The sequence below is a fragment of the Micromys minutus genome (assembly GCF_963924665.1).
Source record: "Micromys minutus genome assembly, chromosome: 2".
Taxonomy (NCBI): Eukaryota; Metazoa; Chordata; class Mammalia; order Rodentia; family Muridae; genus Micromys; species Micromys minutus.
The window spans coordinates 101,055,485-101,072,677 of NC_137971.1; the positions used below are offsets into that span (position 1 = coordinate 101,055,485).

General features: G+C 41.0%; 1 protein-coding gene across 4 annotated transcripts in view; it reads right to left on the minus strand.

Moving 5' to 3' along the window:
- Positions 1-2,686: 2,686 nt before the first annotated feature.
- The window catches only part of RAB30 (RAB30, member RAS oncogene family), an 88,026-nt gene continuing 73,519 nt past the window's right edge, over positions 2,687-17,193 (minus strand). For all 4 annotated transcript variants that reach the window (XM_080912159.1, XM_080912156.1, XM_080912158.1 and 1 more), the window contains 3 exons: positions 15,286-15,369; positions 9,948-10,131; positions 2,687-5,931 (listed from right to left, as the gene is read on the minus strand). In XM_080912159.1, the coding sequence (XP_080768285.1) occupies positions 5,681-5,931; positions 9,948-10,131; positions 15,286-15,369 (519 nt within the window). In that variant the 3' untranslated portion in view covers positions 2,687-5,680. The remainder of the gene's footprint in view (positions 5,932-9,947; positions 10,132-15,285; positions 15,370-17,193) is intronic.

The following is a 17,193-nucleotide window of genomic DNA, read 5'->3' on the forward strand; positions in this document are numbered from 1 at the left end:
TATTGAGACAAAATGTCTCTCAAGTGAGACAACATGTCTCTCAAGATATATGTAAAGAAATGGGTGACTGACATCTAAAAAGCAAAGCAAATCAGACACTTCCTTTCAAGGAGTCCTCTTAGAAATGCAGTTCTTTTCTTTGTAACAGACCGACCCAAATCATTTCTTAAAGTCTTGAGACGGAGTCTCCCTATGTTGTCTTAGCTCCCACCTCAGTTTCCCAAGTACCTGGGACTAAAGTCATACATCACTGCTCCAACTTTTAAAGTCTATTAACTAGGAAGAGAGAAAATAAAACAAACGAAAACCCTAATATTTGGGTTCTTCCTATTTGCCGAGCAACATATTTTCAGTTTATCTCATCTAACTTTCAGCATATTCCTACCAGGCCCATCTCACAGATGTTAAAACTCCTGTTCAAACTGCCTAAAACCCCAACTTACATATTGTAGGGCTGCACACAGCCAACCTAGTGCCTGACTCTATACTTCTCTAGATATCCTTGTCTGGGGCATCAGTCACCACTGACCAAGAGTTTCACCAGAATATGGCCCAGCATCTGCTATTCTGGCTTATATCAGTGGGGAAAAGATTTTATACATACACCTGATGTGGTCAAAGCAGAACTAGCCTTTATATTCTGATTTCTTACCCAAGGGAGTCAGAGACAGTCTCATCAAATTCAAGTGTTTCACTCTATACTGATTCAAGAGCCATATTTTCCTTTTCTAAACGCTGAGTAAGAGCCACCTATCAGACTGGAAAGCGTGCAAGTAGCTTTACAGCTGGAATCATTTGGCTCATAAATTTTAATTAGCAAATACTGGTTTTAGTTATTTTATTTTCAAGTTAAAGACCTGTTTTGCACTTTGTGCATACACTTTACTTTGTGTATGAAGCAAATTGGCCTTCACTCTTTTAAGCTCACTTTCTCCAGAATCAGGGTAAGCACCAACGTCATCTGAGACTTCCAAAAGCACCTCTTAAGGACGCCATCCCACCTGTGATCCTCCTGTCCTCTCATAAACACGGAACTATTGGGGCTTCTCTAATGGAGGGCTCTGCTGTACTAAACCCCTTCTGACATCCTGAAGAGAATGCAGTGTTTATTAGGCCAAATGAGATGAATAACTTCTATGATTTCATATAACCTCTTCCTAAATGATACTTCTTCCATTTTTTAACGTGGAAGCCAGTTTGATTTCAACAGGGACTAACAAAAGTTTTTAGGTTAAGGCTTAATGGCAAATTGGTGTCTTGGTCTAAGGACATGTGACCCAACCTTTCCCCTACAGGGCTGTGACAGAATATAATACCTTTTTAAAAACATCATTAACTGTTGGTCAACATATATTTAATTGAGCATAAGAAAAGGTACTGCAATTTAGAATTCTGAGTTAATAGAGCATCTGGGCCAATCTTATCAACACTGCAGGTCTTCACCATGTCTTCTTTGCTCAGTTTGTATCTACCCTTTGCTTGGCAGAGGGGCAGCTGCTACAGAGGGTTCTAATCTCCCTCATACAGCCTATTCTGTTCTCTAAGGCTTGAGTGTAATAGGCTTCATTCTAGCTCTTTGAACTCTGAAGTATCTTTTATAGTCCTCTCTCTATGCTGTGTCCCACAAAAATCCTCCAAATAATCTTCAACTATCTTGTGTTAAATTCATTCACCCTGCTAGTTATCCTTCCATTTGTTTTTAGTTTCAAAGAGTTAAACATAATGGCTCATTAATCAGTAAGACTAAGGTAAGAGAATTACCATGAGTTCAAAGCCTGAACTATGAACTACATTGTGATTTCTATGCCAGCCTGATTTCTGGTGCTACAAACTGAGATCTGCCCCCCCAACACACACACACACACACACACACACACACACACACACAAAAGACAAAAAGTAAAAAACAGTCTCCCAAGAGTACTTATAACATGCACAGCCTGTGACTTAGGAAGGAGATGAAGTGCCATCTGTATTACTCAACAGTAATAACTGCCCTGAAGGACCCTACCCAAACCAATACTGCCATATGTGCAGTGTAAGCGGGAGGCAGCTTTCCTTTAAAACCCAGATAAACTTGTGCCACAGGAACAAAAACCCCAGAGAAGAGACTATCTTCTTCATTTAGTGCTTGACAATAATTGCTTATCTAGAATATATCTTGTCAGAGAATGAGACGTGAAACACACCTGCCAAGACTGAAGGAAGAAAGTTAACCATTGCTGTTAAAAATCGTTTAAAAAAAAAAAAAAGCCCAAACCTACAACTTCTTTTAGAAGTTAGGAACTCGATCCCTAATAAGTATACATGGCCACAAGATGCACATCATTTTGTAGGACTAAAACTTAGAACTTTCCCTATCTTTAAGGCCACTGGTATGACACATGGGGATAAAAATAAAGTTCAAAGTGATTTGCAACTGTTACTTTTTAGAATTAGTCTAAGTGAAGTTGATACTGTGGGATAGTTCAAAGAGTAGACTGGCAAACCCCTGACCAGGAGCCACTAGGTGTTAGTCCACTTTGATGAAGAGAAGGATCTGCTTCCTCCTTCCTGCACAGAGCCACACGGCTTTGAATTACATTACTCTAGACATCTTGTTTCAATCACACTACTCGAGACATCTTGTTTTGGTCAGTGGTCTCTTAATAATCTCAAAATTAAAACCTGACATACTATAGTGCTAATACATTTCTGTTTCAGTTTTAGTAATTGTCTTTCCACTTAGAAAAAAGATGCTGACATAAAAAAATGACTAAACTATGGGTGGGGAGAGGGGATGAAAGCCAGAAAAATCCAATGATGTAACCTTTGAAATGTACACAAGCAATGATTGGTTCTATATAATTAAATATTAATATAACCCAAGAGATCTAATTTAAGAATACAAAGGAACACAGCTCTGTGTAGGAAAAGAAGAAACCATGAAGTTCTTTGAGGACACAGTCTATAAATAGCCATATCAGAAAACTATGATTCCATAGATCTTTCCCAAGCATTGACTCTATAACCTCAACATGTATTTTCATTGGAATCTGCAAAAGATGACCACATATTTAATAATTTTATTAAAAAAATAAAAGGTCATATTACAAATGGTAGAAGGAGAGATAACCTTGTCAGGAAGAGTTAAACAACATCACAATAAACAAAATCTTGGGGGGTTTTCACTATTAAATAATTTTATGTAAAGGAGGCTTCACTGAGCAAATATTTCCCTGGCAATAAGAATTACTAGGCAAAATAATACTTATGTTCTGCCCTAGATTAAAATGATTCTTTCTCAAGAACCACTTCCAGGACTTCCACTTAAAAATAACAAACAAAGAAAACTCTTGGCACTGAATCATTTATTCAACCAGAATTTATTGCACCTACAATATTGTCAAGGGCTGTTTTCAAACTTGAGATACATCACTGAACAACTATCCAAAAGGCCTAATCTTAAATTCACAGAACTGTGGCACGTAACGGTCCAGGTTCTCAAGTGTCCACACCAATGGGCCAAGGACTGGTGACTATGATTTATTCAAATCCCACAGACCCAGGGGGAGATGGAACTAGAGCAGAGCTCTCTGAGCTGCTTCCAAGCTAGAAGGGGCAGATGGCGGTGCTATAAGCCCTAAGAAATAAGAATAACATAACATAAATGTGACCCCAAAAGCTGTTATTCTGGAGCTAAATTAATTCAATCTAACAAAGCCCTTAAAGTTCACAAAGCAACGTTATTTTTAACACACTGCTGTGAGACAAGGCTGAGTCATCTTATGCTAAGGAGATCAGAATTTTGCCATAAAGAAAAGTAATAAATCTAAATTTAGGGAATTCACAGTAGAAAGATACATTTTTTTGTAACCTTGATTAGTTTATCTTCTGATGCCTTTGGTTACTGGCTATTAAGCAAAGTTGATTATAAATGATTTTTATTTTCATTAAAGTGATTTTCCCCTTCCTGTATAAAGGAAAAATAGTCCACATGTAAGAGGGATCAGACATCATGGGATCTGCTAGAAATGTGTTATCAGTGCCCTGCCATGCTGACTCATTGCTTTGCAACTTTCCAAGAGTGACATGCCAGGTCCAAAACTGTCACCATCAATATCAACAGTGGAATTACACGTCATACCCTCATTCAGTGATTCATACTCAGTTATGCCACGCAGCAAGCTACAGCAATGCCTGATGATACAAAGAGCACACAGACTTAACCTCTGTCCTGATGTGCATTTATGACACTGATCAAACTGGAAGGCATCAGAACATGGCACTGAAGAAACAACTCATTCAGCAGCACGTCTTCCAATCCGAGTCCCATTGTAAAACTGGCTGAGCAAAGGCGTGTCCACCTCCACACGGACTGGAGATTTCCCGTAACACAGGCACACCAGTATGGGAGGGAAGGGGGGGGGGAGGAAACCTATAAGGGGACACTGGGGGAGAGAATAGAGAAAGGGAAAAGAAACGTATGCTCATGAATCTGAGGTCACATTAATATAAGATACTAAAGGATAACTCAGCCTGCTTCCAGAGCGGCGCTCGCCTAAGTTTATCCAAGATACAAAAATGGTTTGTGAGACTTTTCATCTGTTGCGATTCTCATTTATTATACTAAAAATGTCTACAAAATCCTAAACCTTGGTCTATCCAAGGGCAGTTCCAGAAAGGAAAAGGTGTGACCTATTAGAGAGAGCTGCGCTCTGTCCGGAAGCCTGCTCTGCACTCAGTCCGTAGTCCACAGTATTTTGGTCATATCTGCTCTGTTTTCTCATGCTACTCGACGTGTCTTACAGCCAATCCTCTTTATTAGACTGTCATCATGTATATTTCCCCATTTTTTATACTCTGATTTACTTGAAGGGCAGAAAAGGTGTGAAAGGACAGAAGAAAGTTAATAAATGCCAAGGAAGATATGAAAGGAAAAGGGCTTCTCATGTCCATAGCCATCCTAGAAAAGGTGGTGAGACTGACAAAGACTCATGGATGTCCCCCACTCTCTTTATTTTTGGGTAAAACATCTAAGGGCATCAATGTACTAAAGCGTTTGGTCTGTGAAACAGCACAATCATTAGCACCAAAGAGAGCCATGGAACTTGTATCTATTATTAAACAACAATTTTTACTCTTGGTCATGAAAGAGTTTCCCATTTTTATATCCCAAAGGTTTTGAAAGTGCTTGTGGACAAAAGAAATAACACGTTTCAACATCTCCACAGGTCATCAATGAGTACTACAGAGACAGTACTGGCCTTTCCAGTTTTGCTTTACCTGGCAGACAAGAAATCCATGGGCACCAGATTACAACTGAAGCCTGAAGAACAGCCCCTCATCCACCTGCTGACACACAGAAGGATTCCTACAGTACATGACCCTGTCTGTGTTCAGGAATGCATTTTTACTTGCTTTTTTAAAAACAAAAGCAACAAGCTCTGCAGATCATGGAGCACTTAGTGCGATTTTCTCCTTGCTCCAGTGCCAGACTGCAAAAGTATGAAAGCATTATGTGTTCTGCTAATGCTGACCTGCAGTCAAGGCCCTTGGCCTGCATGCTTGGTAAGCTCTGGAGCCTACAGGAGTCAGACGGTCCAAGAGCGGGAGCCGTAGTCATTGCCGGTTTCCCTAGCAACATATGGCCCACCAAGGCAACTACTTTTCTTCCCTTTGATTCTCTTTGCCTCAGCCTTTAGTTGAAATTACAACAAGTCAAATAGCTGATGCTTTTCCCTTCTCCAGGTAAGGGTGACGATACATTGTTCACCAGTGTGTTCTGTCTGGCTTCGCTGATGAGTCGGCATGCTAAGTCAAGGAAGAGTTTCTCCACATTGTCAGACTCCTTGGCTGAAGTCTCCAAGTAATACATGTCCTGAGCCTCTGAGAACTCTTCTGCTCTCTGTTGGGAGACCTCTCTCCTCTCAGCCAGGTCAATCTTGTTGCCTGTAACAATGGTAAATCAAAGAAAGAATCATCACTTGACTTCGTTTTGGCCAAGAAGCATCACAATTCAATCCCAGACCTGAAGCTGATCAGGAGATTAAACAGATGAGCAGGTAAAGTACAGTCAATATGACCATAATTGCAGGATTGGCTATTTTAAAATACCAGTGTCATATGTAATGGCAAAGAATGGAAACAACCCACATCACTTGCATAAATTTCAATACACGCACACAAGTATTCAAGTAAAGAAAAAAAATGGAGGATGTTCTACACAGGGTCATGAATTGAGAATATAAGCAAAGGAAGCAGAAAAAAGTATAATCTGCAACTAAGTAAAAACTATAGATAAATTCCATTTTCGCTTACTTTTTAAGAAAATAATAAAGCAAGAATGTAATTCAAAAGGTAATGGTCACCCAGAAAGAAAAAAGTAGGGCGCCCGGGGGCAGAAACCAGACCTCTCTGATCATATTCTGCTTTAAAGATAGGACTTTAGAAGCTCACATTTAACATAAGCAATGCAATTCTGTAATTAATACAAAACTAAAATTTAAAAGTAACCTGTAAATGTTGAACACATATGTCATATAGTAGTATAAATACATATACCAATTTCAACTGAACTTAAAGCACCATGATTAACCCTGGATCCTTAGGTGTGATGCTAACTAAGGACAAAGGAAAGTTTAAGGACAAAGTCCTGAGCACATTCAGGACCAGAATTATCTTGTCTCAGCATCAATTTCCTCCTCTAAAATTTAGGACTCCTAATATGATTCCTGATATTTATACACCAGTCATAATATTTAATATAATATTTATGCTCGGCAAAGAACACCCTAAGCCATCAGGGAAATACAACTTTTTTTATGATTTCATCTTGATGGAAAGATGGTTAAAGGCTGGGAATTGGTTCTAATGCTTTATCTTAATTCAGCTCCCAAAGCACACTTCCAGACACTGAGGATCCATGTCCCCAGCTGGCTTTGATTGGTAATAAAGAATTGCCGTACAGCCAATGGCTAGGCAAGGAGACAGAGGCAGGACTTGTGCAGGTAAGGGACCAAGGGGAGAAGAGGAGAGGCAAAGGGATCAGATTTAAGAGCTGGAGGAGAGAAATCACCTAGCAATGTAGGTGGAAAGAGAAAGTGACCTTATTGGGGGTGGGGAGTGTGGAAGGGGCTGCCCAGAAGGTAACAGGGTAGCAAAGATCAAATATAGATTTAGAAGGTGGTAAGCCAGGAATACCCGAGGGTACTGGGTACTAGCCATGGGTAGATTTAGAAGTGCCCAGTCATTGAGCTAGTGTATGTGGATATTAACTATTAAGTCAATAAACCAATCTACAATTTATAGAATCACAGAAGTTAGATATAAATTAAGGGTTTAGAGAGGACAGAAAGATCCTATTAGAGAAAGAAAGAGCAGAGATGGTTGTAAATGGAGCTGAAATAGGAAGGTCGAGTGGGGAGAGGACTGAAGAGAGGCATGAAAGAGGGAATATAAGGAGAGACAGCTAAAATTACAGGCCAGTTGAGGGGTAATATGGGAAATTAACACAGAGAAGCTTCCTAAAATATATACATAAGTGAAGGCAATCTAAATGAAATCACCAAATAATGAGGTAGAAGAGTCCCAATTGACCATCTCTTATCACTAAATGAAACTCCCATTACTGAGATTTCATTACATCTCCTTGAGTTCTTGGCCAAAGAAATCCCACAGGTTTTTGCCAAGACTGTTGGTTGCTCTCCACAAACTGACAGCAAGGCCCCACTGTAGAAGACCAATACCTACACAACTCACTGAACACAAAAAAGTCAAGCTGGTGCCTACATTGAGCATTTATCCCTATAATCTAGTGTCTTTGGTACATGAAGGTTCTCTGCACACTACCAAAAGAGAATGTAAACACCAAGCTAGCCACAAACTCTTAGATCTACAATGCTGTCCTGCCTACAGGACATACGGGGCAATGGTGGCACAAAGCTTGTAGAAGTAACCAACCAATATCTGATCTGACTTAAGGCCCACTCAACAAGATTAAACTCATACCCAACACTGCTTGGGTGACCAAGAACCAGAGGCTGGATAGCCTGGGGACCTAGGGTAAAACCACAAACTAGTGTTGTTTAAAAGAAATAAAAAAGCAGCAATAAGAATAATGACATTCTGCTACATTCATTAGTCACATCAGTGCCTCCTTGCTCAGCCATGATCAGAGAAGCTTACTCCTGCAACAGATGGAGGCAAATACAGAGACCACAGCCAGACATTAATTATGCAGAGAAAGAGGCCTTGAAACACTCAGCCCTAAACAGAATGTCTCCATCAAATTCCTGCCCTCAAGGCCTAGGGAACCCTGCAGAAAGGAGGGTAAGAGCCAGAAGACACCAAGAAAACAAAGCCCTCTAAATTAATATGATCAAGGTAAATATGAACTCACTGAGACTGAGGCAGTATACACAGGCCCTACACAGCTCTGTATTAAATCTTCTGCGAATACACACACACACACACACACATATAGTGATTTTACAAGATTTCTTTTTTAAAGATTTATTTATTTTATGTATATGAGTGTTCTATCTACATGTAAACCTGCATGCCAGAAGAGGACATTATAGATGGTTGTGAACTACCATATGGTTGCTGAAAATTGAACTCAGGACCTCTGGAAGAGCAGTCAGTGCTCTTAACCCCTGAGCCATCTCTCCAGCCCCCTTATAGGATTTCTGACTGTGCAAAAGAATGGATTTCTGATTCTTGTGCCTCCTCTTGGGCTCTTTCTGCTTGTCTCATCAAGCTCCAATGTGTTAGTTTTTGTTTTATCCCAGTTTCTTTTATTATTCTGTAGAAACCTGTTTGTTTCACTAATGGGCAGACATGGTATGTCCGTTCAGATGAGAGTGAAGGTAGGGAGAAACTGGGAAGAGCAGAGGGAAGAAAAACTATAATCAAGATACAGTATGTGGAACAAATCAATTTTCAGTACAAAAAATAATAATAAAACATTTGCTCAGCTTACTGTTAGCCATAATTTGTAACTTACTGATGCTTTCTATAGTTTTCTCTATTTCTAAAATTCAAGTCATAAGACTATACAGCAAAATTTCTTCACAGGAAGAAAATATTTTAACAAGTATGTAGTTGATGCCCCTTTTCTAACACAACCAGAGAGTTTTTAATTATACAGTTCATATTTCAGTAATCGCATGCATGTGTGCGTGTGAGTGTGCATATACACAAACATGTACTTGAAGACACCAAAGGTCAAACTTGATCCTCAGATGCATTCCACCTTGGTTGTGTTTTTGGGTTTTGTAACAGTCTCTCAGGAAGGCCTGGGACTCCATGATTAGACTAGGCTGGCAACCAATGGTCAGGGGTCCACCTACTGGACCTTCTGTGAGATTATGAGCAAGGACCCCATGAATAGATTTTTCCTTGGGAACCAAGGCTTTAACTTGGGTGCTGACTCTGGCACTGCCAACTCTACCAACTCAGTTATCCCAGGCCCTGTGATCCCATTTTTAATGCACGCATTTGTCACCAGAGAAAAACCAAGGGTTATCTTCTGGGTTTCTCCCACATTAAATAGACTCCCTCTTCCTACAGAATGAAACAAACAGCAGCAGTTCCCTTAATGGATTTCTAAAACACAGGAGGGATGTCTGAAGTCAGCATAAAGTAAGAAGAGAAAAATTCACCAAAGTAAGTTTAAAAATACAAAAACTGCTTCAATAGGATTTCCTCGTCAACATGAAAGATTTCTTTTACTTTTACACCAGCAGAATCCACCAGCTTATAACTATTTGGCCTACACCGATAGGAAAATCAGCAATATTTTTGCTTATCTTCTTAATTATCACTATGGGATGTTCTCAGTTGTATGACTGAATGTTGACTACAAAACTCAGCTAACAATATATATACTATATTCCTGGAAGGTACCAACACAGCGTTAAACGAGGCACTCAAGTCAATTTCCTTCCTCATCAGCCCTCACTTACCCACTAACACAGTGATGACCTTGTTGCTAGCATACTGTTCTATCTCCCGCAGCCACTCGGGAAGGCAGCGGAAGGACTCCTCACAGGTGATGTCATAGGTGAGGATCAAAGCATTGGCGCTTCGGTAGTAACTTTGGGTGATGGATCGAAATCTCTCTTGGCCCGCGGTGTCCCAGATCTGTAACTGCAGAGGCATACGGCAGGGATCAGCTTGGAAAAGCACAAAGCAAAAGAGCTCGGAAATGAGAACATCACACAAACAATTTAATGGTTGTTTTCTGGCCTCAAAAGTATGTTTTGCTGTCAAGTGTTTCTAGTTTGGGAAACAGGTTTATTCTCTTCCCTTCCCCCCTTTTGTTTTTTTGTTTGTTTGTTTGTTTTTGTTTGTTTTTCTTGTTTTGTTTGCTTGCTTGCTTGTTTAATTTAAGAATTCTTTCTTTATTCTGAAAAACAAACAAACAAAGCAAATTCTATTATATTAAGCTCCAAACTCTATTTTATTCATTTTATATGTGATAATTCAGTCTTCACAATGACCTGGTAAGGTAAGTATTTTACATTACCCTTCCCTCACCAGCAAACTAAAGTTCTGTGAGATCTACTATCGGTGGTGTCTCAAACAATCTGACGCTCACTGTGGGCTCTGTGCTCTTGCCCATAAGCTGGGTAATCCACTGCACACACTGCAGTAGCGGGCAAGCTGGTGTTTTGTGCTCACTGGCATTCCAGTGAGCAACCGAGAGAACGAAAATACAACCACCTCAGCTGCCGGCGTTTCCAGTTTAAAACTCCAGTGACTCTATTAAGACATTGTTACTGTTAATGGAAATAGAAATGGTGCCATTACAGTCATACCCGTCCACCACACGACTAAGCTCTGTGACTTTAGGTCGCTTAAACTTTTTGAACTCTACTTGTTTAGATAGATAGATAGATAGATAGATAGATAGATAGATAGATAGATAGATAGATAGATTAGATAGATAGATTAGATAGATAGATTAGATAGATTAGATAGGTTAGATAAATAGGTAGATAGGTAGATAGGTAGGTAGATAGATATTTTAAAAGGGTTTAATAAGTCATCTACTGTTTCTAAACCTACAAACTTATATTTTAATAAATATAAATGAGAGGTCTCTTCTCTAGATACAACTCTAAATATAGAGCAGAGAGTTTGGGGGATAACAAAATCACCAAGCGCTTCCCTCCTAACCACAAACTATAGGTCACAAGTAAATTAACCTCCATACTACTTTCTCAGTAAGGCCTTCTAGACCCTCTCCCTGAATCCCCTCCCCCCACACACATCTGTCCCCAGTCACCTTGGCAGTACTGTGTATTATATCTCCCATGGCATATCTTAATCAGTGGCATATCTTAATAACATACCTGAAATAATTTGGTTAACGCCTGTCGGCCTACTTGATTTAAAGCTTTAGAACAGGAAGCGTCACTCACCAAACTGCACCCAGGACAAAAAGCAGACGTTTGTGTTTAACTGGTGGTCTCAACTGTTCTTTATCCCTTCCCCATGAGTGAGGTAGGCAAGCTTAATAAAACTTGTTTCTTCTACCCAGGTACCCACAGAGCTGGACATCAGAGCTTATAGCTTCTATTCCCCGGTCGAAAATCAGCCTGGCACGTCCCGTCGGTTTTGCCATTGCGAGCTCATTTTATTGGACGTCTGCATCTAGCCATCACTTGGCGTCACTCTAGGCCCATAGCAGTTTAGCTGAGGACACAGTGGCCAGTAGCCCACACTGTGAGCCAGCGAGCCAGCACACATTCTCCTTTGATTTGAAGTTGCAGCAGCTCTTTGATAATATAAAATAAAGTCTGTGTGTGCTAAATCCAAACATACACACGACATTTTGTGCTGGAACAAAAGCTATTTCTCTTCTCTGCCTCAAAGTAGGGCCATGGTCCCCTTCTGCCAAGACGTGCCTTAGAATAGCAGACTATTGTCTTAAAGCCCCATTCAGCCTCTACAACTCTTTCGACTGGATTTAGATACTGTCAGTCATTAGAAAACACTGTGTTCACGACTGGAACATCTTGAAAACTGCTTTTAAGTGTCAAAATATTTTCAAAAATAGTTATTGTATGGCCTTGCCAAGATATATGCCACCTTCTCATAGAGGACTGCCTATGTGTAGCCTGAGAACTGATTAATAAGGATGCTCATAGTCCATCATCTATTGCTCAAATTAGTTTCATCATCTTTCTGTATAATCCATTTGTCTCTTTTCATCCTTTGTAGGGTACCAGATAGAAGATGAATACAGAACCCTTGGTCTAAGAGATCATGGTCTTCAAAGAACCCAAATCTGCAACTAATCAACAATGTCCTCTCAAAGAGGAGCTAGAAGAAAGAGTATCTACAGATGGTAGTCTACCCTCTGTCCGTGCCTCCTCAACACCGTAGCCGTGGATCCCCTGGCCACCGTCCCCCACTGCACAGGGCCACTGCGCTGCTCAGCTGCCCTCGTACTGCCTCACTGTCCTCTTTAGTGGACAGAATTCTCGGAGGACCAAGGTTGTCTCTCTGACGTCATACCCCTGTTTCCTTCCTAACACAGCATTGTGGCTCACAACCATCTATAATGGAATCTGATGCCCTCTTCTGGCATGCAGGTGTATATGCAGATGGAGCACTTGTGCATAAAGTAAATAAATAAATAAAGAGGAGCAATAAAAATACCCTCTAACTTAAAAAAAAAAAAAAAAAGACACTGATCTTACTTTTTTGTCACTCATTAATTTGTGGCAGACTGAAAAGCCAGTGGGTGAGGTTGAAGACCATCATGCAACATCCTTTTCCTTGTGTATAGTTTTATTTTTATAACTCATTCAACATGTTGGGTTAAAAATAAATCACAGGCAGCTTGAACTGGACTAGCCAGAGGTCTAAAGAAGTGATAATGGTAGCAATGAAGCTGTGGATATAAGATGAGTAAGAAGGAACCCTGCTCCTGGAGAGCCCGAGGTCTTCTGGTGGGTCCAATGCCAAAAAAGATGGAAATTCAGTCATGTAATAAGCACTTAAAAATGAGGTCAGGACTAACAAAATGCCTCAGTGGGGAAGGGCCGAGTTTGATCCCCAGACACCCCATAGTGGAAAGAAAACTTTTACAGCTTCTTCTTTGACCTTCGCATGCACGCCATACTCGCGCATGCACGCACATACTAATTAAAACACATATTTAAAAATGAAGCCTTCGTCTTTGAAAATAAAGCCTGAAAGTCATGAATGGAAAAGAGCTGTTGCATAACCGTGGGACAATTCTTTATTTTCCCTTGTTCTTAGTGCAAGCCAAGTACATGGTAGACACCAACATTTCAGGTCAAACAAATGAGCTCACAAGTACAGAGGCAAGTGGCAATTCTTATCTAGGAGAGAAACTTGTGAAAAAGTGGTGATCCTTTCCTGATTCCTTAGGTTGGTAACTTCCTCCTCTAGAATAAAACTATAAAAGCTTCTTCCTGTCAGTATCTCTTCAGCCTGCTCCTGTCCCTGGACTCCAGCCCCTCTTCAATTCATATAGGTTTTCTGACTTATGGTTGGCATTTCTGTAGATTATAGCCTGCTTTTATCTTCCAGTATTCTAGCTTTCTCTCTACCATTATACTTAGTACATACGTCTCTATGGTAAGGAACCATTTCAAAGAGTCGAGACAAAAAGAAAAGAAGGTTCCTGTCTGTCATCTGGACAGGAGAGAAGCCACAGGGCAGCTCTTGTTTGTGGTGCTAACAATGGTCTAAGAATGCCAGGAAGTGCCTCTGCCCTTCCCAAGGCACACATCAGATGTGAAGGAACCGTGGAACGGGAGGATGCCAAGAACACAAACCAAATGTGGGGTGCAGGGGTCGAGACTTAGCTACCATTCAGTGCCGGTATCCATCACTATGCTCCTGACTGGGACTTTCCATGGGCCTGACTCTGAAGCTCTGAACAAGAGCTTGTGAACGGCAATGCTAACATCAGTGTCCTTACCTCCCTCCATGACACACAGACACACAATCGCACGTAGATGGATATGCAGGTAAGTGTAGGCGACTGTGAGTTTAGGCCAGAATAAGTGTCAGACCATGTAAGCATCCCTACATAGGTGCTGGAAACCAAACTCAGGTCATATGGAAGAGCTGTATGCACTCGGCCTCTGAGCTTTCTCTCGAGCGCTTCACCTCATACCCCTTCCAATCATCACCTGCCTCATTTCCTGATGCAAGGTATTACGCCTATCGTGCCTTCGTTATCCTCTTATCCCACGGAAGACCTCATGGAGTTTGAAGGCTAGAGGTCAGCAAGTGAGGTTCACATTCTGTTCGTCTTCCTTCCAGACAACGCCGTGGTGAAATACGCTAAGTAACCTCTGAAGCTTGTACAACAAGGACTATACCATCTACTTCAGACATCATGCAAAGAGTTGGAGTACCAGTGGTGGCGTGTGCAACAGCATCTATCAGAGGCACTGGCAATGCTCAATGAACACACTCCTGTTTCTACGCACACTGTATGTCTAAGTACCAAGCTATCGAGGAGCTAGCAAGTGGAAGACAAGGGAGTAACCAGAGGTCCTGAGTTCTAAGATAAAGGTATGGTGGGAGACAGGGTAATTTAATAAGTAATTCATGTGGCTGGATTACCTACACTACCTACAGTCAAATGTGAGGATCAGAAGGCTTTCTCAAATGGGCCTTTTAGTTAGAATAAAAATGCTATTGGCCCAAGTTTGAAATTCAAAAAGAAATTCCTACTTCGTTTTCATATCACTTCTGGTATAACAGGAAAATGTATTTTCCTCACCATCTTCGTATATGAGCATACTATCCCTATATTGAGTCTGTATAATTTCTCTCTTTTCTTTTTTTATATTCTAGTATATGAATACACTGTCACTGTCTTCAGACACACTAGGAGAGGATATCGGATCCCATTATACTTGGTTGTGAGCCACAATGTGGTTGCTGGGAGCTGAACTCAGGACCTTTGGAAGAGCAACCAGTACTCTTAACCTCTGAGCCATCTCTCCAGCCCCTTTTTTTCTTTTGAGATAGGTTCTCAGGTAAGCTAGGCTGGCTACGTTAACCCACCTGACCCTAGTACGGATCCTAGGTAAGCAGTACTGCACCTAGCTGGTGCTGAGGCTTTAATCCGGAGCTTCTTGCATGCCAGGCAAGAAGTATTCTGCCAGCTGAGCCCCGCCCCAGTACATCGTTTTCAAAAGAATGAAGCAATTTAATAAACGTTATGAAAACATGCCTGTACTTCTTCCCCTAAACACTTAGAGAATTCATCAAAGCTTTACTAATATTTATTACTTAGCATCTTACCTTCACTTTTTCACCATTAATCTCCACGGTCTTAATCATAAAGTCAACTCCAATTGTGGCTCCTTGACCTGGGGGGAAAAGACCCTAAGGAAGAAATAACGGCAAGTAACATTTAAGCACATCTTCCAACCATGTGGACGCTCCTCACTACCCAACCATCCTCTGACTGAGGTAATTGTTTGGATGAGCACTCACTCGGTTTAATATCATGTTTGAAGGCGGACAGAGGTGGGGGAGGGGTGACTGGAGAGAAATGCTGACAGAAGCAAACGCAGCAAAGAATGACCAAAAATGAGGAGAGAGAGTCTGGAAAGGGCCGTGAGCCATGCTGGTTTCAAAACAGAAAACTGAAATAAAGGGATAAGACTGGGTTGGATGGGTCACAGGAATGACACCGACAGTATGTCAGGATGAGGAAAAAGAAGGGAAGGCTGATTAAAAACAAACAGGAGAGTGAGGTGTGAAGGACTTCGGCTACAGAATGAGAAGAGAAAGACACAAACTTCCGGGTTTTCCTGGGCCCTCAGGGTGGCCACCAGCCTGAGGTACACTATACCACACACAAATACAGACACACACACACACACACAATTACACACTGTCCAGACACATACAAACAACCCAGACACATATACATACACAATTACAGTCCAGACACACAACTGCACACAATTACACATAGTTCACACACACACACACACAAACACACACTTATACACAGTCCAGACAGATACACAATTGCACACAGTCCAAACAGACCCACAATTACACACAGTACACACACACACACACACACACACACACATTACACACACACTATTACAGTCCAGACACACAAACACACACACACAAAGTCCAAACACACACATACACACACACTCCTGACAGACACGAAAATGCACAGTTCAGACAGACACTCACACACACAATCTCACACAGTCCAGATGCATGGCACGGAAAAGTGAGGTCATCAGAAAGACAGTGGAGAAGTGGCAGCCTCAGGACAGGAAGTAGCAGGTGAGCCCGGACAGACCACGCCCCATCACCAGGCCTCAAAAGCACTGCGGCTGAAGTTGTTGTGAGCATAAAATAAGAGAACATTGCTTTACCTTAAACTGGAAACCTAACAGTTTCAAGAGAATAGGGACATTAGCAACACTGCACAGATAATGCACTTTCTCATGTTTGCTGTAAGCTTAGGGAATGGGTTGGGGTTACAAGGACTTCTACCAAGAAAAGTCTTTACCTAGTCTCTTCCCTCTTCAGATCACAGAATTCCAGGGATAAAGCAAAATGGACCTTATTAGCTCTTGCAGCTACGACTGGGACATCTTTAGTTAACTCTATTCCCTAACAAGAGAGTTCCTTAATTAAAGTTTGAACTCAGAACACTGAGATTCAAACCATAATCAAAAGCTTCACTGCGGGTCTGCAAATGATGTAAATACAAACATTCATAACTCTGTTTACAAACACTGAACCAATTTTCTTTTCTGGCTTGGCTCACCAGAAGTCCGCCATGCTCCAGGTTTGGAGCTCCAGCTGTTTGCAGACTAACAAATGCCAAAATATTTTCTCTTAAATCCTTCCCAGTGTCCCCCTCCCCACTTTGTTCCCCAAACCTCCATATCGTAAAACCAGCTGAATTCAGTTCATCTTAACTGCTTGTAACATAACAAAAACATAGGTGGTCCTGCCTATGACATGTGAGCTTTAGGGAGAATCGAAGGGATAGAGAGACAAAAAGTAGTAGACAGAAAAGAAAAACAAGAAGAAACATGCTTGTGGGTAAAGTACAGATCAAAAGCAAAAACAAAAACAAACAAAAAAACCCAAAAAACAAAAAACTTTCCTCCTTCAAGGCAGGGTTTATCTCAGGAATTTAAGGAGAGTGGATTATTATTATTT